A 23,696-nucleotide genomic window follows, 5' to 3' on the forward strand; every position below is an offset into this window, starting at 1 on the left:
CAAGCACAAGTGAAAATGGAGCAACAAATAATCTTATTTGTGTACAGCAGTGAATCATCCATTAGTTTTAACAATAACATTGAACCATTACTTCGCTACTCGACTTTCTTGCTTGTTTCATAGATGTAACTCAAGATCACAACGGCAGCAGAAATAAAAATCGCAGCGATAGTCTTGTTCAACGTGGATTTCAGACATGATGGTGGAGTGAATCCCAGCTCTGAGAGCTTTTTATGTGATCTAGCGTAGTCTCGAAAGAAGGCTTCTTCATCCTGCCAAACAAATGGTTTCATTATGTAAGATAAAAAGTTTCTGACTTATTGGAGGTAAACGACCTGGATTGTGTACCTTTGCGTAAAGGGTGACATATGATTTAAATTTTGGATCATGCACCAGAGCTTTATCAGATGGAAGCTTCAATAGACCTTCTGATTCTCCTTTAAGAAGCTCTCTTTTTTTCACATGTCAATCCATCCATAAATTGATGAGCCATAATTTAAGGAATATCTGCATCACGTTCTAGTCACGAGCCTATTTAACGTGAGAGTTATTTTTGTTCAACTTACTGAAGCTTATACTGCTTTACATAGTTGAGTTTTAGATTGCATTAGTATTTTTAGTTGGGTTCCGAGGCAACCCTCACAGAACAAGCTCGTGTATGGAGACGTGACCTCTACAGGGTATTTTTCCATGCCAAAAACATATTAGTTTTATTTAAAAACCTTACACAAAGTAAGAATTGTCGAATTTTAGAGGGTCGTTTGTCCAAGGTCCCTCAAATCCTGATCTTTCACGATGCGCTCTTCCCTAGCATGACAAGTTGAGCTCTTAACTTCTTCGAATTCTCATAAAATCTATGAACTAAACATAATGATGCCGAAAAATACCAATGTGTGGCCACCGGATAATGCAACTATATCTACATCAGATAGGCCCATTCGATGGAAAACGTCCCTTAAATGCGATGAACCTGTTCCCCGAAAGAATTGTGAAGCAATAATTAATTCCCCTATTCAGTAGTTTACCATAAATGGCATGTAACATTGTATCATCATGTCTAACCTTTACGAGCATCAGGAAGTCGGCCCTCGTCGGGGGAGATAATCGAATCCTAATAAAAAGTGCATGGCAATATTCTCAGAAGCTTACACGCCATCTATAGATGAAAACACATTGCAGAATACTTGGAAGAATTCATGGTTTTAACTTTTAATGTACTCAATAATTTGCAGTACCTTTCTGCCTGGAACGAAATGAATAGTAGGGCCGCCAGTTACCTCCACTGCAACAACGCCAGCAAGCTGAAACATTACAAAGTATAGTGAGATAAAAATAAATGTCAGGAGAAAATTTTTACGTTTTCAAATCTTAGTTACCAAAGTCATATTGTCCTCTCTTACCTGGTAAAGATCAGCATATGTAACTCTTGGATATTTTTCCTTTATTTCTTCTGTTTTTGAAAGAAGATCACATCACAAATTAAATCAGTACAAATTACAAAACAAAGGAGCTGATCAGCATGCAGTATTTCGTCTCGCATGTTTAACAATTATATTGAACTCAATTTTTTTTCGGAAAAAGCTGAAAAATACTAAAATCCCATTTAAGTCCATGTAAAATTAGTTGTCAAAATTTATCTTGAGTCAAGGTTTAACGGACTATCTGTGAAGCATGAACAATATCTGACAAGAGCCAAAAACAACGTACCACAAAGATCAATTGCTATCTTGAGGCCATTATTTGCTTCATGCTTGTACTCAGCCTCATTCTTTATTGAGCCATTGGGACCTCCCGTCATTGTTTTTGCATCATAAGTGCCAGCGTCGTGCCACCTACATCGGCCACGGGAATTAGCTCGCAATATACACACTGTAGTTTATTTACTGTTGCATCATAAAAGTTACCTGCTAGACTCATCTAAAGTTAAAGTTTATTTGCATCATCAAAACTTTTTACAATATAAGTCTGAACATCCTAAAACACATAAAATTGCCCCGCGAGCCGACTTAATCAATGATAATAAACTTACGCCAAACGAAGCATAATGGGAGCACAATTCTTGGAGGAGATAAGAGCTCTAAGATCTCTACGTGCCTTCTCAATATCCTTTAAATACTCTTTACCAATTGTCATTGTTCTCCAATTGGTGAGTCTCTCAATTGTTCAATGCAATGAAATTGTGTTGTAAGTGCATAGTTTGGTGTCGTTTACGATCTAGCTAATAAAAAAGGAGAGAAAAAAGTTAATAGGAGTTGGAGCAGAGAAGCAATGAATAATGTTGTTGGAGAAATACAAGAAAAGAAAAGAATTTTGCCCTTTTTACGTGTGTGTTAAGTTTTTTAAATTAATTTAATGTTTGCAATTGTTTTTTAAAAATATTATGAACTTTTTTTACGAACTTACAAAATTTTGTAAAAAAAAGTTTATGATCACTTATATTTAAGCATTTGCAAATATTATTTTATCCCAACATACTTTAAGTTTCGCTATTCAAATTTTGTAATCTGAAAATCGCATTCGTTAATTTATTTATCTAAAATTTGGATTTTATTTTTTTTTAAATGAGGAGTTTGAATAAAACTCTTTAATTTTTCTGTAAAAAATTAATTTTAACCTTCAAATTATATTAATCATATTGTTTGAATTTGAGTACGTAAATAAGTGAAACTTGAACAATAACATCGACCGAATTTATCAGCGTAAAAGCATATTAATGAGAATGAAGCCTGTATTTTATTTCAAGCGAGTTTTTTCTGTACCCAAGAACCCATATTAAATTTTAAAAAATTCTCTATCCTTTTATATCACTCTAATTTTTCTTGAATAGTTTATATTAAAGTATTCATGTAAATGCTAAATTCTTACTTTTGTCCCATATTCGATCAATTTATGTTAAAATTTGACTCCCTCGATCTATTGGCACCCGTACACCGCCCTGCTAAAATACAAAGAAGCCGAAAGAATACTACAGGGGAAGAAATAATAATAAATTCGAAACACACTTTACATGACGTAAAATAACGTAGTCAAAAGCAACTTTTACCTATACAGAAGATCGAGTCTCTAAAAACATTGTATGAACATACAATCTGATGAATGTTAAAACAATTTCCTAATCCAATGATTCAATACTCGATGTATTGGACGGTTGGAGGGCGTGTTTTCGTCGTGTGAGTACCTGAAAGTTACAGGAACAAGAACTCATTACGTAGATGCAGTGCTTAATTTCCCCTTTCCCAAGGATGTGAGGATAATAACCTGGTATTTGTGTCTTCTATAACTTAAATAGAAACAAATCTGGTTTGACATCGGTTCGATTTTAAGAGCATGCGTAGACCAGAGATGCATACCTTCAACTTCAAGAATCTCCACTTCTCGCCATTCTTGTACCAGAGCACAGCAGCAACACATCAAGTGGGAAATGAAATCGTCAAACAGCCCACCCTGAGAAACATACAGCAAGGTGCCTAGATATTGTTAGAAACAACTGCCCCCGTTATCTTATACTGCTATATTAGCATAATTGCTATATGTAAAACGTGACATTTTAGTTACAGTATAGATTAAAACATTTGAATTGTTTCGCTATCATCATTTAAGTTTTCGGTATAACGATAATCGCTCCAACAATAAATTCTGGCTTAATTACAAAATAGACCAAATTGCGTTGATGTGTCCTGTATACTATAAGAGAGCACCGACAAGTTCATAGAAAAGTTACCGTAATGTTTAGCATTATCCGAAGTTTCCTTCTGATGCAACAAGTATAGCAGCAGCAGGACAGTATCAACGAATAAGCCATCAAGTCATTACAGACTTCAGCGGAAGCTGCAATCCAGAAGCATGACTTCTACCACTTTAGGAATTTCAATGGTAAAAAATAGTGACTAATTTTTTTTCATTGTTTCCTTGAATACAGACGACACCAAAATGGAAGGGAAGCAAAGTATGAGATCTGTTCCGCGATTTTATCAATAAATGAGGCACAATTGTAAATACATTAAAACAGAACAGATTTTGACAAGGCATGCTTTTGGCTGCCTTTTTGCTCTTTAGAACATGGTATCTTTCATAAAATTTTAAATAATATTACACTGAAAAATATGATTTCAGCCCCTAAAAAATTATCAAATTACAGTTCTCACCCCCAACCCCCTCTGCTTTTCTGGCAACCCACCACCAATGCAGGACGACTCACATAATTGAAGTTTTAGATACACTTACAGATGTGCCTATTACCAGCCGCCGAAGCAATTCTCGAAATCGTGCCACAGGGGAATAATACAGTTTTTATGCCTGCAAGTTATCTAAAGCTGCTTAGAATTCTTGAGTGCAACTGAATGACATTATATCTATACTTAAAACATGGCCTTCACTCCAAAATTGTGTTAGTTCCTCTAACATCAGGTCAATACGCAAGAGATGCGAGACAACAAATTTCAAGATAATAAATAACAAATAATGATTCAACATTAAACTTTGTTTCGGTTGATTTTAGTTCATGGATTATACGCAGGATTGATAACTACTCGTGATCACATGTTTGGTTGGTTTTACTCCAGCCTGTGCACAAAATATCTTGATAATTTATCACGCACGTGGTGTGATATGTTCTCTCTCCTCAAACATATGCCTTGGTGTTCCCAGGTAGTTACACGATTAACTCTGCCATGACGCGTGAATAGGGCAACAAAAGCTCAGCCTAAACAATCTCTCTTTTTCTCACTATCACAGCGGACGGCACCATAAACCATCAAATTTTTGTTACAAGCATAGACAATAGAGAGAAACATGGCATAGAGAAAAGCAAACTAAAAAAGATAGATCGTGGATATGAGTTGGTAAAGGGAACATAATTGATTCTTGTGGTACAGGTAGATCACAGCGCAGTATCAGGGCCCAGAGGTGGTTTGGCATCATCAAGGCGGATGGTGGAGGTGGCAATGGTGCATCTAATGACAATCTTTTCCGGCTTCAGATGTGGATATTGTTTGTTAACGGTGTGGGGAAATATTCAATTTAAAAAGCTGCGGAGGTGAAGGCGAACTTCATGGAGTTTGGAGGAGCTAATTGATGTGCAGAGTTAAACCAAATTTCCTACACAGTGAAAAAAAGAGAGAACCAAGAAAAAAAATCCAATCTGTTCCAGAAAGAGAAGAGATGATGTTTGTTCTAGAAAGAGAAGAGGTGATATGTTTGACCTTTAATGCGATATCTCAAATTTTACACAACTTAATAATAATTATCTAACAATTATCTTCTCGTAACATTTTTTAGTTATCGAACATTTTATCAATCAATATGTAATCAAATCATTCAAACCAAACGCATAAGGATTAACAGAGCCATTCACATACGGATTATTGTTTTTGATTTGTTTCCTTCTTTAGTTTCGAAATGGTTGTATCCACAAGGAATGGAGAAACGTTTTCTAATTAGAATGAATAGAAGAACAGGCAAAAGGTTGCAAATACATCTGGAATAACATGCAAGAAACGTACATAGAAGAGGTTTGGAACAACAGCCGAGCAGATCTGAATGCCACTCATTGTGTGAGCCTTTAAATGATAGCAAATCATGTGTAGAGGAAACTGAAGATGTGTTTCTGTAGCGAATTATACATGTTAGTAAGAGGATTTTAGACTTTCAGTTAAGTAGATAGATCCAAGGAATCATTTTAAAATGCTCGAAACGATCACAAATCTCTCAAGATGAAATAATTCCATGTTATAAATTCTCAGACCAATATTTAACGGCACATGAATGATAATATTTCAAATCCATTCATGTTATGTCATAAATGAATTAAAACTGACCTTGAAGTGGCCTGTTTTTCACTCTTTGAGTCGTTTTTATTATATTTCCCTTTATCACTATCATCACCTAAATAAACGTCTTCCTCCTTGGATTCTTTCACGGGTATCGCTGCAACAGCTTCTGTAACATCAAGCAGATGCTGAATCACTTCACACTGACTAACGTCCAAATTAGCTTGTGAATGTTGCAGTTCTAATTGAAGCTTCTTATTCTCCTTTCGTATGGCTTCATTAAAAGGCACATTCGGATAAGAATAAGAAAGACTTTTTTTCAACACTAACACTGTAGTGTCGTGTTGTGATGGATCACGTTTCAATATCACATCTTGCACCTTCCTGTCCTCGTCATCCAGTGTATATTCATGCTGATCCTTTTCGATCATTTCGATTCGTTCCTTTAATCATGATAAAAGAAAAAAATACACAACAAGATATGAAAAACTGTGAACTTGAGAGGAACAAAAATTTTACAATACACAAGAGGTCTCAACTAACATCATCAAGTTGAAGGAACATTAACACGAGAGTTTAGGGGATGCACGATATCAAAATTTGAAGATTGAGTTTAAAAATTGTTATATAATCACATCACATCGATTTATTGCACAATGAAATAGTTTGTATAATGTTCTACACAGTTCTACAGTTCCAAATAAACAGAAAATAATACAAAAACTCGAGGTTAAACTTCCTGACATCTAGACATGTATCAACTAGTGACATACAGCTTTCCATAAAACAAATAAGCTATTCGGGTGGTCCCAATCCAACACCCTCTTTAATCAAGATTTTGTATTTCTCAGATTTCTCTATATACTAAAAGGGGAAATCTATACAATTTCATTGGACCTCTACATGTGTACTCCCAACACTATCATCAACCTTGTTCGAAAAAATTATGCGAAGGGCGATTTTAGAAATCTCCCACAAATTATTTATGCATTTATCTCTTAAAATAAAATAATTCATAAGTATGAATTATTTTAAGGATTTGTTTTCTTTTTTCGTGTTTTTTAAGCCCACAAGAAGTGCATGCGTGATCGATCACTTGTTTAATATTATGCCCCAATACTTGTTGCTCGACGATGAGAACATGGATTAAAAAGTGACTACGATAAAGTCTTTTGTGCATCCTTCGTGTGACTTCTACAAGCACAAGGGGGATCAAGGATGGGTCCTCGTTGGAGGCCCACGCAAAGGAGGTCATAGCTGCGAGGTAATTTTACCACAGACTATATTGAAATTTGGCTCCCAACCACATGTCCTGGCAAGATTTTATGATAAGACAAGGGAAGTTCTACAGTTAGAGCACCATCCGAATGTATCACCCACCATCGGAGCAATTACATAAGAGATTGAATGGCCATTGTACTCAACCAGAAAACTTAACTGCAGGAACAATTACTAAGTGCACTAGAAAAGTTTGGTAAAATGTCGGTGTAGGACCAACAGCAGCAATCACAACAAATTAGAAATATGATACAGTACCAACTAGGAATGATGGTCCAACAACCAAAAACATCAGAGACAGTTCAAAAAATTACACCGTGAACTTAGAATTGTTGGGTTATTTTTACATAAGCGGATCTGCACTTATAAATTTCATACAAGATACACCCAAGGCATCCAGAACAACCCAAAAGTATATGCAAAAACAGAAAATAGGAAAACAAAGACATACCAAATGCAAAGATCAATATCTAACTAATCACAAATTTTGAATCTTAGGAAAAAGAAAACAGATACCCGAACACGAGCATTATCGACAAGGGTAATGAGAGGTATGAGCTTCAGATAATGATCAATTTCGGTCTGAGCCTTCCTGAACTGATAAACAATGTTCCATCCCATAGCCAGAAGATAGAAATAGCTTCGATCTTGGCAACTGTTCACTAAAATGTAAGACCTCCTCAGTGCATCCTCCAGATGCTCCAATGGCTCCCGAGTCTCCGGGTACTTTTTCATCTCCGAAATCTTTAGTGATTCCAACAAATTCCCAATAAGTTTCAAATGCTGCGCAAACTGCCGGCAGTTTTTCTTGTGCATTCGAGCCGTGTTCGCAGCCTTCACAATCATTCCAATTAGCCTCACCGCATCTATTCCAACCAGTTGGGCTATATTTGCTCTCTCCCCAAAATGCTCCCAAGACGACATTTTTATACTTCCGTCGCTAATCTACCGCTCAAATTCTACTCGTGTTAACAAAACCCCCTAACAATGTACCCATTCCGGATCAGCATTTCATCAATAAAATTGCCTTTTTCCAAGAAATAAAATAGCCCGCATTTCTTCCAATGCAACTCCCACAGACGAAAGAACAGTGGACTAACTACGAGAATAAAGCAAAATAAAGAATCATCATTCAGAACATCAAAAGTCAAAACACGAGATCTCAAAGAATTACATAATTACGGAGACCCGTCTTCCAAAAAAGTCGAAAAATTAATTAGTAGAACAATCCCATTACAGTGCTCTGCCTTTTCTTTTTCCCATCAAAGGAGAAAAGGTAAAAGCAATAAACTTGAATCATAAAAAGAATTTCTTCAACAAGAAAAAAACGAACGAACAAATAAATTAAAAGCAATAAACTCACCTGACAGTCAACGAATCCACTGACAAGTAACCGGAACTTTGCTCTCACTCATTAGAACAAACATACATAAAAATTATTTGCTCATTTATATTAGAAGCCAAGAAATTGAAAACTTTTTACGGGATCCATTTAGCACAGTGAGTGCAGAATTATTCTTCGAAAACGGGCTAAATCTCTGGTATCTCCGTTTGAAGAATTATGATTTGACGCATTTAAAAAGGAAAAAACACAAAAGAAAAGGGTAACACATAAAGCAATGGCCAATCCACCGAACAGTTTCTGAATTATAATACCTGCATTTACACACATAAATATATACATATATATACATACATATACAGTGCGTGTATCGAGTGTGTCTCTCGGGCTTCGGTGTCTCTTGTCGGGACTCGGTTTTGGTAAGCACATCATTTTCTCGCGCTCGTGAATCAGTGTGTTCTTGCATGCGAGGCCTTACTGTTTGTTTACTGGCGCAACAAATTTGGATTCCATGAATTTTCATTTTATTTACGTCATAAAAACATATGTAAAACAATTTTACCAATAAATCTTGAAAAATGATCTGCAACAAGATCCGATATATTATTTTTCATTTTAAGTTTGAATAAGATGTTTATCTTACGGAAAAATACGTGAAACAATATATTTATTCTAAATGATATTGCAGTTATTTTAAAAAATTTCTCTGGGTCGTTTTACGTGAAATGGAAAGTCTATTGTGAAATTTGTATGGTTTGTGTATATAAAATTATAAAGACAAAACTAATAGAAAATCTCAGTTATTATCAAATAAATATATGAAACGTACTGGCTAAATTAAACAATAAACGAGGCTGGCCGCCCCATTGAGACCCCGCGGCCACATTATTATAAGCCAGCCTAACCTCAAGTTCGACTGTGTACTTTACAATTATATTATTGTCTTCGACTGCGAAACTTTATTAATGGAAGAAGTCAGCTCAATCTATAATATATTTTAATTATTTAAATAAACCCACTTAAAAGGATTGATTATTATTTAAATTGTATGTGGAGCTTAATACTTGGACACATTTAAATGCAAAGCCTGCATATTGTTAAATTCTATTGAATTGATAATTGATTTGAGTATTGACGTGTTTTCGTCGAATCACTCTAGCACATCTAATGCTTGTTCGTGACCTAAATAACTATGGATGACAATGAGGCCATTTTTAGTTCCATCTAATCGGGGAATTCAATACAAACATTCGTAACTCATCATTTAATGAACAAGATTATTAACTACATCATTATCTTGAGTGCCATGAGTTGGATTGTGACCGAGGTTTGAAGGATACATATTTAAGTTTTTTTTTTTCTTTTTTTTGATTTGTTAATTGTCGAGAAAAGTTATGTTACAACAACAACAACAATTATCATACGAGTTTAAGGATGATGATAACATTCACATACTCGCACCCAATTTGTTGCGGGGATTTGAAAAATCCACGAACCTAAACTCATATCCAAAAATGTATCCTAATCCTGCTATGTTTCCAGGTTTCCCTATGAATATCCATGAACAATTATCATCCTTACAAATAGCTACTCTTAGTGGTTACTTTTTTAGGAAATCATTCGCGCGCTATCTAGACCATAATGTTTTTTGGGCTACATCAAATTTAATATCAACAAAATCACATAGTATATCTTACACATTTGAGTGACGTACAAAAAAATATATTTGTTATCAAAAATCATTTTTTGGAAAAAAAAAACTAACCAAGTAGAATATTGCAATAAAAAAACAATTTACATCAATAAATATTATATATAAACAAATTTAGTATGTTATAATTTTTTAAAGCTGCAAGTTATTTTAAAATATTTAAAAGCAGTATTCAGGGAAAATATAATTTTAAAGAAATATCTAGATTTTTAAACCAGTTAAAGGATTTTTTTTTTAAATACAAGTTATAGGTATTTTTTCCATCGTTTGCCATTTAATATTTTATTAAAGTCAACCAAAATTTGTCTATATCCGGAGTTTACCCATCTCTGGTCTGTGCAGAGACAAGCTTGCACAAAATTCCCACCGAGATCTATTGTATAGTACATACATCCAGTTGACCAAAATCAGTGTTATGAATTCTATATATTCTGAACCTCCCAGAATCCAAATTCCTACTTAGATCCTCAATTTTCGGGCATTCTATTGCACAATTCATGGCGAAGGGGCGGCATCAGCACTATGGTCGAGGTGCGACGCGCAAGACGGGGTCGTCTTCAACTCTGGTGCTCTCGTTCTTGATAATGTTGTCTTTGCTTATTGTAATTCTGTTATCTCTCGGAATTATATCGATTCCCGGCGGTACGAAGGGCTCTCCGGAAGCGCATGATCTCAGCTCCATAGCCCACAATTCTCGTCACTCGTACGTACTGAATCTATACTTGTTCAGTTTCGCATTTTGTTTACGGATTGAGTTTTCTGAATTTATGCGTGTGGTTAATTTGGGTTTTACAGCGGCGATGAAGATGAGGAGAACAAAGATCAGTGGGTTGAAGTTATTTCTTGGGAGCCCAGAGCCTTTGTTTTCCACAATTTTTTGGTATGTTTTATCTGTGTACGTGTATAAGATTAAATTATCGACTTTCTGGGCTGTATTATGTTGAGTTTAGCCGATTCAATTTCAGGCTTACATTGCAGATCTGAATTGATCGCATATAATAGAGGGTATCTATTTGATCCCCAATACCAATCGACAGAATATTGATTTTGGTCTAGATGAAGGTGGGGAAATAAGTTTGAGTAGAATGATCAGAATATAGTAGAATTGGTTATGGTGAGGTATATTGCACTTTTTTAACTTTATAAGTTTGATTTGGTATTCGAGGGAATTTTATTTGATCACGAGTAAGAGTTTGAATTAGCATGATAAAGATGATGCATGCCCACAGTTTTCTCTTCTTCTTCCGCCTTTCTGTTTTCTGTACAGGTAGGGAGATGAATCATGTTTGTGTGTTCTTTTTATTCATTAACCTTTTCTGCATGCTGAATTCATATGTAAATTCAAGGGTCGTTTATTTCACAATTGTTCTTTTGGCAGTCAAAAGAGGAATGTAATTATCTTATCAGCATCGCCGAGCCCCATATGCTAAAGTCCACTGTTGTTGACAGTGAGACTGGAAAAAGTAAAGATAGTAGGTATACGAAGTCCTTCTTTCCTTCGTAATGAGTTTAAAGTCATCTTGAAAGTGTTATGAATACAATTGTTCAAGCTTTAGACCTATGGTTGGTTGCATGTTTATGTTTTTCGATTGTGCGATCGCTCTATCGGTTTCTTTGAGTGTACTATTTGTATTCCCTCCCAATTCATCGCAGATGCCTTTGATGGTCAGCGTTGAATGTGCACAAATCATCTCAATCTCCCAATATCTTTATCTTAATTTTTCATTCCCTTGACATACTAGTTTTTGATTCAAAACATTGTTCTGTCATCACTCTTCCATCTTTACATTAGCCTCTTGACTACTATCACAATTCACACTTCGGTGTCCCTGTCTTTAAGTAAGATTTGAATGCCTTCATCATCGTCGCATCCTAACCTACCCAACTTTTAGATATCATTTCTATCTTCCTTTGATCTGTTTGCTCATACTCCTCGGGGTTTTTAATTAGGGCTTCTCTAACTGCTTTCTTCACTTCCTTCTTAGACTTAATACCATTGTCACAAGGCTTTCTATAATCGCATTTTCATATGTCTACATGTAGGTCTCTCTCCAGCTTAATGATTGCACCACCAAGATTTCTTTTTAGGTGGACCTAGCGCCTTCGTAATTGTTTTACCTTATTACTCAGCTCCACCACTGACATCCTAATAGTTTGTCCTTGGAAGGTCCTATTCTTATTTTCTAAGTCCCTCCATCCAATTCATAGTTGTTGGGGTCTTCCTTTTCTTATCCCACTTTTTTTGAGTTTCACTTTTGGGGTGTTAAGATGATATACTCTTTCAGAGAATAGTCTTGCAATTCTTGCATCACATGTGTCTATAGTTAGAGTACTCACTCCTTAGTTTCTCCTACAACATCTTTGTTGAATTCGTTATGTACTCAATAATCAAGATCTGCTTTTTATTGTTATATTTTTTTTATTGACTGGATGCTTAAATTGAGCAGTCTAGTTAAGCATGTTCTACTCTCTATTATAGATTTTCCTTTGATTTTATGATTCTTCTTGCAGAGTGCGTACTAGTTCTGGAACATTTCTTACTAGAGGAAGAGATAAAATTGTTAGGGACATTGAGAAAAAAATTGCAGATTTCACCTTCATACCTGTAGGTAGGCAGTTTGGTGACTCATTGCTTTCAACTTTGATATGTTAGAGAAGCATCATTTACTAAAACTTTGCGCTGGGACTTCGGAAGAAGACCGGTGGACTTGATTAAAATTGATCCTTTTAAAACTGTGTTGCGTCAGTTTCTACATTGCAATTTGAATTTGTAGCTGCCAAAATTAATCAAACGTTTTGTATGATGTTATGGGTTGGTAATATGCATAAAATTGCTCCATTCCCTTAATAAATGATCAGCTGTAAGTTATGGTTACTTTTATCTTTTTGTAATGTCTTTTTAAAAGTTAAATTTTTTTGTTTGTCCACTTCCCAGAACAATGAATCTTCATTCCTAGGAACTTATCCCCCTTCCCCATTCTCATAATTTCATTAGTTTCAAATTCAGTTTGAATATACCCTGAGCAATGCTATTTTTGCCTCATTAAATTTGGTTGGCTAGGTAGATGGTTTTTTTTCTTTTTTGCTCACTGAATCTCTTTAAATTATTATTATCACAACCAGAGCACGGTGAGGGCCTTCAAATCCTTCATTACGAAGTAGGGCAAAAGTACGAGCCCCATTATGACTATTTTCTGGATGAGTTCAACACTCAGAATGGTGGTCAGCGCATTGCTACGGTTCTCATGTACCTGTAAGTGACTTTTGTCAGTTGTGCAAAGTGACACGTGCATGGATCCATCTTCATCATCTCTGATATGAATTACAGATCAGATGTAGAAGAAGGAGGTGAAACAGTATTTCCGGCTGCGAAAGGAAATGTTAGTTCCGTGCCTTGGTGGAATGAGCTCTCTGAATGTGGGAAAGGAGGACTCTCTGTTAAACCAAGAAGGGGTGATGCACTTCTTTTCTGGAGCATGACTCCTGACGGAACTTTTGACCAATCGAGTTTGCATGGTTAGTTGATGTTCTTACTGGTTTTATTCACTTACGACTTATTTCATCTGTGGATCTCGCTGATACATTCCCAGCAGTTGTCTTATCATCATATAAATATCACTGTTACTTCTAGTTGTGTCTTATTAGCATATAAATATCACTGTTACTTCTAGTTGTGTCTTATCATCACATAAATATCACTGTTACTTCTAGTTGTGACATTTATTTTCTGTGCTATGGCTCGTCAAAAAAAAAAACCTTATTGTATTCTACAGGTGGCTGTCCTGTCATCAAAGGAAACAAATGGTCATCTACGAAATGGATGCGAGTGCACGAGTACAAAGTCTAATTTCTCATGTATTAAGGTGAACCCCGTTACCCAGATGAGGATTTCATGTATAATCACACTTGGTCATATTCTTTGACATCTTAATGTCATGTGTATATTTTCTGCTCCCTTGCAAAGTAGCATCAAATTCTAGTGTCATGTGATGCTTTTACTAATTTTTTTTATACTTCCGAATTTTGAGTAATTTACTCCTTATTAGTGAATTAAAAAATGTTTATCTTTTCATCTTCACGTTAATACCTAACATCAATAAATGTAGATGTTATTTTTGTGATTAAATTTTGTTTATATGTGGGTTTTTTGTTATCGACAAAGTTTCCTTTGGTTCAATGTAAGAGATAAAGTAAATAGATGCAGCAACACTATGCCCTAGCCAGAATTCCAACTGCATTGAAACAGAATATAACCCAGATCAATTGCCTGTTTCGGTAGGGTGAAGTAGAGTTCACCCTTCACACCATCCCAAATTCTCTTTCAATAGATATGCTTTTGTTAGTCATCTGGGGATATCTAGGAATTCTAGATTGGTTAGTCGCTTTCAAGTTGGCTTCTCTCGTTTCATTTTGGCATTTTTCGACTCTTGTTCTATGCTTTTGTACTTGCTTGAGGTCGCACTTGACTTCCTCCTCGCAGCTTAGCGGGTTTAGTTATATTTATTTAAATTAGCTCGTATTCATTACGCCTTTCTTGTGTGGCAGAAACCATATCAAAACTGGTGATTGTTGCTGATTTATGGGCAGAGGTTCCTACAGCTCTTATGCTTAGAGGGTATCAGAACATGTCTTTTTATACTTAATTTATTTGTAATAGCTAACCGTTCTTACTTGATCGTTCAAGGACTAAAATTTTGTGCGGGAATTTCATTGGAGTTGATATACAGTAAATTTTTATTTTTTAAAAAAATTTAATACAGTATAAGCTTTTGAGTGTTTTATTTTGGGTAACTTATAAACGTATAATTTAATGCAAATTTTTTAAATAAGCCTTTAGTGTCTGTAAAATTCTTTAAATAAACATTTTCGGTTTCCATGGACAATTTGGTCAGCACCACGACTAATACATAAACAATTTAACAAGCCATGATTATGCACTATATACAGAATATATTTAGTTTAGCTGAATAGTGAATTGTAAATAAAAAGTGATCGCTTGAATCTATCTATGCCAATAAACGAGAAGTCCCAACTTATATAAATCAATTTTTTGACAGAAAAACATCAGTGTGCAAAAGACACAAATTCTTCCAGGGGCAGCTAGATATGAACTCAATTCACTTAATAAATATTCTCCAGTAGTTCATATAGAAAAGAGATGAGAGTGAACAATAGTTAAAAATAGAAAGCAAAATCAATTGGATTGTCATAAAATGGCTTCAAAATCGATCTGTTTTCACAAAATTAACGCACAGGCAAGCTGTGATCTTGTACCCAACTTTCCTTCCAACCTACGCTTGAAATCTAGGCTAAACAAATTCATTATCGGATCAAAATACGATTAATGTGTTGATTATGCATAAATTGAACCGCTCACGATCTACAAATTGTTATCGGTGGTGCTACCCTACCGATATGAATGGTCATCGCAACTTGAACTGCAACTATTTATGCATGTAACCTGGATCATAGTTTTCGTTTCCCCACGACTCAAATCTAATAAGTTCACAGAAATCCGACAAACGAGCTTCGTCAAAACGAAAGCAAAAGAGTCCGATTCCGCCAACAATTTTCAGCTAACTACTGAGGACTGACTACGATAATTCACCCTTTTTTAACGTTGTTTGAAATATTATTATTTCTTAGAGACAAGCGTTGCTTGCTTGTAGAATTTACATAAATTCACACTGTAATTCTAAATCCTAAAATTTAGAAACAACTTCAATTTTTTTTTTTGAAATAGAAAACAACTTAAAGTTATAGTAAAAGTTAAAAAAAACTTAAAAAATAACATTATATATATATATATATATATATATGGGTTAGTTTTGTAATTTAATGTGATCCAAAATTACAAAACTAACCCTGTTTTTCGTGCATCACATCTCGATCATACGACGCAATGAATAGACTTGTTTAATGAATGTCGACGAGGACACACGCTTATACCTTGAGGCCCGAAATCGTAATAACGACAAGGTTAACTTTGTCATAACACCTTCAAAGCACTGAACTACGCTTCCATAGCTTAAATCCCATCGCGCTCTCATTTGACGACACGTCTCCCCATCATTCTCCTAGCAGGTCATCCAACGGGCGAAACCACCTCCGAGAGAAAACACAAAGGAGATGGGATGACGTGGCAGACAATGGTAGGATCCAAGCGGCATCACGAGGATCGATTACGTGGCAAAAAAGAATTTGAAATCCCGCCCAAACCCGGACTTCAATAGTTTTCCTTTGAGGAATTTATATACCCTTTCCTTCGAAATTTCTCCTATTTCTATCGACCTTTCGTTCATTCTCAAGCCGACACGCTACGACAGCAAAGCAAAGAACCCTACCCTAGGTAAGCTACACGCTCTTGCCACTTTGACTCGCCCGAGTCGCGCCGATTCCCGACGCTTTTCTCCGCTTACGTGACGTTTCGCACCGATTTCTGACGGTTTTGCTGATTTTCGGCTTGTTTTCTTCGCAGTGGAGACATGAAAGGAGGCAGATCGAAAACCGAGACCAAAAAGGCTGATCCTAAGTGAGTAATTTTTTGTGACCATTTAGATCTGTGGTTTTTTTGTTCTTGTCTTTTGGGTTTTCATTAATTTTCAATGTTTTTGGAAGGCTGTCGGTGAAGAAAGGAGGAGCAGCAGCTGGAAAGAAGCCAGTGAAGAAGGGAAAGGACAGTTAAGGATCCAAACAAGCCTAAGAGACCTGCTAGTGCTTTCTTCATTTTCATGTAAATATGAGTTTTCTGTCGTCGATCCGAATTTTTTACTGGTCAAGCTTTTATGTCTTACGCGTGTTTAAATTACATAGGGAGGACTTTAGAAAACAATACAAAGAGAAGCATCCCAATAACAAATCTGTTGCCACTGTAAGTGATTGCTGTTTTTTCTGATATATCAGTAATCATGGATTGTTTTACGAGTTGCAAGTAATTATACGAATTCGATGTTTTGTTTAGGTTGGTAAGGCTGGTGGTGACAAGTGGAAATCGTTGTCCGAGGCGGTATGGTTTTACTTCGAAAGCAGATTATTTATTTATCTTTTAAGATACAGATCTAAAATTCTTCAAATTTGTTCCAGGAGAAATCTCCATTCGTTGCAAAGGCAGAGAAACGGAAGGCCGAGTACGAGAAGACTCTACAGGCATACAACAAGAGAATGGTGATTATTGACACGTGCCCATTTACACGAATTGCCTATATCAATTTACTTAATTCCAAATTCTTTCATAATGCTTTGACAGAATGAAGGTGCTGGTACTGAAGAAGAAGAGAGCGACAAATCTAGATCTGAAGTTCATGATGAAAATGACGATGAGGATGGAAGCGATGCGGTATGCTTGTTTTCCCTCATAAATTGTCGGCGTAATCCATATCTAAAGCCGAGTATATTAACCAATAGATCAAGATTAGTTACTTTAATGTGTTGTATACATACATAATACAGGGGACGTATGTTTATATGAGATAGTGTGTAGTGCAATTAAGGATTTCCTTTGATATTTATATTTAATTTAAATTTCAGGATGATGATGATGACGATGACGATGATGAGTGACAGATGAGATGTGGAAATTGGGTTAGGAAGACGTATGTATTCCCTCATTATGACTCAACTAAGTCTGGATAGATCTTTGTTCTGTATCTCTAAGTTGAATCACATGAAAATAGTATCTGTAATCGTAATTTTAATTTCTATGTTCACTGCCTTCTATTTTAATGATAATCACTTGAAGTTTTGCTGCAATCCATCTTCTCAGAACTAATGTTGTTGATAAAGTATCGAGAACAATTAGGGGGTTGGCAATTGAATTTGAACCTAACGTATGGATGTGAAGTTTTGCTGTCAGGGGGTCAAAAATTTATTTTCTAAATTTTTTATGTTCAAATTACAGAGAATAGTTAAGATGACGATTATTACAAGATGACTCAGCCATATAAGAAAATCTCAGTCTCCACACAAAATGAGATGATAATGAAATAGTAAAAGCATCAATCGAACAGTGTAAAGTAATGTTATTTTGAGAATCCAGCATAAGTCTGATACCTGTAGCTATGGACTTCACATAGTAAGTTGGTCATTTGAGAAATCTTTAAGCCAACTTCAATAGCAAAGAAGTTTAGCAAGCATAATAGACTGGAATCCTCTAATGAACAGCATCGTATCCAATCTGAGTTTGTCTTTGGTGCAACAACCCATACCCTAGGTGAAGTACATTGGTTCCTTTCCTTGGCAAAAGATACAGCTAGTTGAGCATGTTGGAAGTCATGCAATAGAATCTCACTCCAATTGGAATTCCTCCAGATATCGTTCTTTTTTTCTTATGAATCAGGCATAATCGTTGATACTTGGTTGCCCAAGTTTGCATCTCAAACATCTCAAATTTTGTTTGGCTGAGCTCTTCTTTCATCCACAAAAAAATATCAACCATATTCAATTTCCTCCTATTTTTCTAATTTTCAGTGGTTTGTAATGTGGTCATTGTTGTTTGGGCTTTCTCTATTTGTCCACGTTGTGTGCTGATTTGATTATTTTCTATAGTAGAGTTATATGTTTTGTGGTGGAGGGAAATATGGTGTCAGAAGTTAATCCCAAATGTGATTATTTTGGCTTTCCTTTCTCACAAGGCACAACTATTGTTATGATGATTTATATTATTCTTTTTGGGAGGAAATTTGTCCACAAGTGTTGGCTGAAATCTGTTTGGATCTTCCAAAATTTTCATGTATTCAAGTGTTTTTTCTAATGATATAAACATTTTTATTATAATATTTAAAATTTAAATTTATTCGTCGCATTTTACTGAAACTGTTAATTTAACTTAAATGTTTTATTGATTTTAATAATTAATTACAAAAAATAAAATTTCGTTCATCATATATATACAATTTTAGTTTTTTAAAAATTAGAGCAAGTGTGAAGAAATATCAATAGCATATTCACCACGACCTTTTTTTAATTGTGGAATCAAATTTTATAAATTAATAATCTAGTGCTTGTAAACTAGAAAATGAAATAAATAAATCTCTCTCGATATTTATTTATCTAATTCTCCATGTTTATAAAAAAATTCAATAAATAAAACAAACATATCTACGAATTGCTATTATATCAATATTTACGTATAAATCGAGGGTAAGTGTAGTGCTAAATAAAATCATGTCATAATTATTTAAATAGATATGATTTTTCTAATTGCAAAATATACAAAGTCAAGAAAGATGTTTTGACCAAATGTTGGACGGAAATTGCCACCAGGAGATAGCATTTTTGGAATTGCTTTTGGATGACAATAAGAATCTACATCAATTGCTGGACTCGAGACCACAAGTATGTGTTTCTCTTGTACGCAAATAATGCAACACAAACATTTATTACCAGTCAAGATCTGGATTTTTAGTTCCGTTTCTGATCTTATATATATGACCTTACAGTTTCAGGTACAACGATTCTATTTTTGCTATAATCAGAAGTCTCGCGTTAGAGTTTCATCTACTACAAAATTGGCTGGGTCTTCACATTTGTTTTTTTAATCGCTGAGCACAGCTGATCAGAAGCAGGAAGCCTAAAATTCTAATATGCCTGCTGCAGAACAACAGATCCTAGTATGCACAATTTTTCCTATTATGATATGGAAACTTTTAGCTATTTGGACACGCTTCATCGTATCTAATCCTATATTACTTATTCAGATACAAAGTATAAACTAATACTTATTCACTCAGCAGATAAACGATCCTTTCCATAGAATGCTATTATAATTTGCTTCACTAAAAGGTCAGACTTATTGAAGAAATGGGAGATTATTTATTTGTTTCTTTATGTGTTTGGGTAGAAGAATGATCCATTATCTCAAGGAGAGGTTCCTATTAACACATACGCAAAAATCAAGAATAAAAGGGAAAAGAGAGGTTGGATATATTTTGGAATCCCATTTTGGCCATAGCTACATCACTTCCAGACACGACACACAATACAAACTACGACAATTCAACTTCAAGATTATTTGACTGGTAGCATGAATTAGAAAAGGACTTGTTGGTCAAAAAGGGATCTAGTATGTATTGGTATAAGTAGGGATATAGCTTTTCGAGTTGTTATTCACTAGCCACTAAAATGAAGATATTTTGTAGTCATGTCTACAGATTGATCCGTGAATATTAATTTTATTCTTTTCTAGCTGTATAAAGAATATATATCCTTTTACGGTTTAAGCTCAAAATTTTAACTTGATTAACATAGTTTCTGTTATATTAATCTCAGATTTTGTCAAGACAACAAGCTCAGAGAGAAGAGGAGCTTGCTCAAACCCATCAACATATACTTGTACTTCAATGTAAGTGCTTGTTGTGGGACAATAAATACCCATGACTCAAAGTTTTGAGATGGTGGATGCACATGTTCCAAACAGAGGGTGATAAAATTTGTTCGATTTAAATTGAAAGTTTTTAAAATGAACAAATAAAATCTATTTGAATATTTTCTAAACTTTTACATGTTGATTGCTTGTCAAAACCAAGAAAAAGAAGTTTTAGCGATAACCTAGATTCACAATCAGAGCACAAGGTAGCAATTCTCCTGTGGTGCAATGGTACTGCTCTGAAAACGGTGAGTTGCGATTGCATGTCGAATTATTTATCATAAGCTTGCCACTTGACTAACCCTTAACTAGATATTTGTACTTGCTTTATTTGATTGAACTTAAACGGGACCCTGGGTGATGGGGTTTAATTTGTCAATTTACTCCAAAACCTCACGGGCAGCAGGTTTTTTCATCATGCTTGTGGCTAGTCTTCTTGTAACAATACTCATTTATGCTAAATATCTCGATGTGATCTTTGACAAAATATTATGCAATACTGTGGAGATGAAAGTCGCAGCAGTCTGTACATATTATAGCTATGGATCTATATGAACCTCAATAATTCATTTACTCTCAAGTTAGCAGGTTTTATGTCCTGAATGTTTTGGATGGTAACTTCTTTGTTACGTAGAGAATTAGTAATATGATTGCAAGAACTGATTTGTCCCTCAATATAAAGGAATGCTAATTAAACGACGTCCTTAAAATTTTTTTTTATTACTGGTTGTATTGGAGAATACCACCTCAGAGTCTTGTTCTCTACCTATGGTAGTAAATTTAATTATTTATTTTTGGTTGAGTAAAGGCAGGCTTTTATTGACTAACAGAACTCACTGTTGATCGTTTCTTACTCTCCTTTTCCAATGAATGGGTGAAGTGGAGAGACTGTTACCTGTTATGGCAATTCTCCTTCAGTTCAGCCGTGTGGAGATAACTCACATATGGGATTATACTTGTAATATATCACAGTGCAATAATTTTTCCACAATTCCTATTTATTCACTTGCTTTAGTTCATATACATACATGCTTGATTTAAAGGAGATGCAAGACTTTTGTCTTTAGCATGGTTTCAAATTTGACTCATTAGCGACTTCTTAAATATGTAAATATGTACACTCTACGATATATGATTATAAAATCTGATCAAGTGAATATATTTTATTAAAATTTGACCTCTTGTATGGCATTGACAGATCGACGGTGGAATTTGGGATTATCTTGTGAATCTGGCATTAGATTTGGCCTTTTCAGTTGCTTCATTTGGCACAAATGCACTTTATCGTACATAATAAATTTTGAGTTTGCAAAGAAATGACATATACTTAGCTATGAACTTTTAATAATTTATTTTTTGAAAAATTGCCTCTGCATCTCTTTATTTACGTCGATTCTGAAAGCCTTATTTTTTTTTTATATTCATCTACTCTAATAAATATATAGGAAAATGGGATAAAATAAGAAACGTTATCCTTATATCGAAATAATTAATTAAAATGCATGTTTTCCCATTAAACAACATTTCCAAAATTTATTTATTGTATAATATTTTTCATGGTCACTTGTGAGTCAAGTTGTGGTTTTTAAGTTAAACTGGAATGGGAACACTAAAATTCAACCTTTTCCCCGACTTATTCTCATCTTTAAAGTCAACCCAACCAGCAGGCATTCACAAATTAGATTCATAAACAAGAATATAATTTAAGTTTTAAATTGGTATATTATAATATGAAACCCCAAATTAAGTTAAATTTATAAAATGATTTACAAAATAGGAATTCAGGGCATCTCCAGTCATAAACATAATCACCAGGTTTATTCTGTGCCACATCACTGCCACATTAAAAATCAAAAGCCTCATTATTTTTAAACATTTTCACCCCAATCATAAACCCAAAAACACAATTTTCGTAGACCCCACTATCAAATCACACATTTATTTACTCATTTTAATTTACTACTTTTATTTTTTACTTTCACTTATATATTTGACTAAATATATATTTATACTAATCAATTTAATTTTCAAAATTATTTAATTAATCATATTTTTTTTATAATTTAGCAAATTTGAAAAATTTATAAAAAAAATAATAAAATAAAAACATCATCGAAATTTTATTGAGAACTTCAATAAAAATCAGTACAAACAATTCACAAAATAAAATATAAAAGACAATTAATTGTTGACGTAACTTGCCCATATGTGTTCAACCAAGTTAGCTCGAAGTTGATGATGTATTTTCCTATCACTTAGATTGCAATTTCTCTTGATGTATTCATTAAATTCTCCAATCGCACCGTGAATTATCTCTGGAGACGTATCATCGACGTGCTCATCCGACCATGGGTAAATTTAGGAAATATTGAAAATTATGAGGGCAAATATTTGGATTGTCTGAAGATGAATTATCTTCTGAGTTGGAAGAACCCAACAAATTCATCTAATATTGATGGTAATTTTTATCCATATGTGGATAGCAAGAAATAAAATGTAATTGTGTAAATTGAAAGAAAAATGATAGTGTTGGGTACAGAATGAGAATATGCCTATTTATAGCCAAAAATGGAATAATAATAATTTTTTAAATGAAATAAAAAAAATTATGCAAAAAAAAAAAAAGAATCGAAATGCATGCAAAAAGGAATGGACAATTATATGAGTTTGTGTGAGTCATATATCAAACTAAAGAAATAATAAAAAAAACAAAATTTTGGCACAACTTTTTAATTTTTATATTGTGGTGGGATCCACACAATAAACATGGTTTAAAATTATGGACCATGTTTATCCTATAAATCTTGAACCTATAATTCTCAATGCAAAGTTTTTTGTTTGATAATGTTTATTTTATAAAACTCATGCCATGATCCTCCCATTGGAGGTGCTCTCATCAAGGACCAATGACTGTTTCTGTCCACCCAAATGCATCATAAATAGTACTGTCTTCATCCCATATATGTATGTAAGTAAACACACATTAAAGAAATTAATATATTTATTGATCATTAGTATATTTGAAACAAATTAAAAAATATATAATTTTTTATATTTAAAAGGGATGAAGCATTATGGATTAAAATAAAATATTAAATCAACCGCTATTCAGATAACATATCAATAAATAATTTACAAGATTGCGAAAACTTTGAAAGCCCCGATACATATTATATACATATTTTTTATTTTTATTTTTATAAAAATAAACAATATATACGTATATCTATCCAA

General features: G+C 34.2%; 3 protein-coding genes, 1 long non-coding RNA gene and 1 pseudogene across 4 annotated transcripts; 3 read left to right on the forward strand and 2 right to left on the reverse strand.

Annotated features, from left to right (window-relative positions):
• Positions 1–44: 44 nt before the first annotated feature.
• Positions 45–2,241, reverse strand: LOC142505845 (L-ascorbate peroxidase 3-like). Its single transcript, XM_075618965.1, has 9 exons — positions 2,030–2,241; positions 1,708–1,832; positions 1,401–1,450; positions 1,236–1,301; positions 1,063–1,111; positions 888–970; positions 728–807; positions 349–451; positions 45–272 (listed from the first exon to the last, which is right to left on the reverse strand). Exons 1-9 carry the CDS (start codon positions 2,131–2,133, stop codon positions 96–98), a joined length of 837 nt encoding a protein of 278 aa, XP_075475080.1. The 5' UTR covers positions 2,134–2,241; the 3' UTR covers positions 45–95.
• A 725-nt stretch (positions 2,242–2,966) lies between these two features.
• LOC142505611 (protein MID1-COMPLEMENTING ACTIVITY 1-like) lies at positions 2,967–7,970 on the reverse strand. The gene is made up of 7 exons (XM_075618674.1): positions 7,563–7,970; positions 5,817–6,211; positions 5,502–5,605; positions 4,225–4,296; positions 3,722–3,828; positions 3,351–3,444; positions 2,967–3,178 (listed from the first exon to the last, which is right to left on the reverse strand). Exons 1-7 carry the CDS (start codon positions 7,968–7,970, stop codon positions 3,126–3,128), a joined length of 1,233 nt encoding a protein of 410 aa, XP_075474789.1. The 3' UTR covers positions 2,967–3,125.
• Positions 7,971–10,393: 2,423 nt separating this feature from the next.
• Positions 10,394–14,878, forward strand: LOC142505170 (putative prolyl 4-hydroxylase 10). The gene is made up of 8 exons (XM_075618028.1): positions 10,394–10,802; positions 10,895–10,979; positions 11,478–11,575; positions 12,611–12,708; positions 13,223–13,352; positions 13,428–13,615; positions 13,873–13,962; positions 14,645–14,878. Exons 1-7 carry the CDS (start codon positions 10,597–10,599, stop codon positions 13,944–13,946), a joined length of 879 nt encoding a protein of 292 aa, XP_075474143.1. The 5' UTR covers positions 10,394–10,596; the 3' UTR covers positions 13,947–13,962; positions 14,645–14,878.
• Positions 14,879–16,454: 1,576 nt separating this feature from the next.
• LOC142505171 (HMG1/2-like protein) lies at positions 16,455–17,848 on the forward strand (annotated as a pseudogene).
• A 1,439-nt stretch (positions 17,849–19,287) lies between these two features.
• Positions 19,288–21,605, forward strand: LOC142505639 (uncharacterized). Its single transcript, XR_012804468.1, has 3 exons — positions 19,288–19,432; positions 19,537–20,448; positions 21,348–21,605. It is a non-coding gene; the product is annotated as an uncharacterized LOC142505639 (long non-coding RNA).
• Positions 21,606–23,696: the final 2,091 nt, after the last annotated feature.

Source organism: Primulina tabacum, chromosome 10 (assembly GCF_025594145.1).
Source record: "Primulina tabacum isolate GXHZ01 chromosome 10, ASM2559414v2, whole genome shotgun sequence".
Lineage (NCBI taxonomy): Eukaryota > Viridiplantae > Streptophyta > Magnoliopsida > Lamiales > Gesneriaceae > Primulina > Primulina tabacum.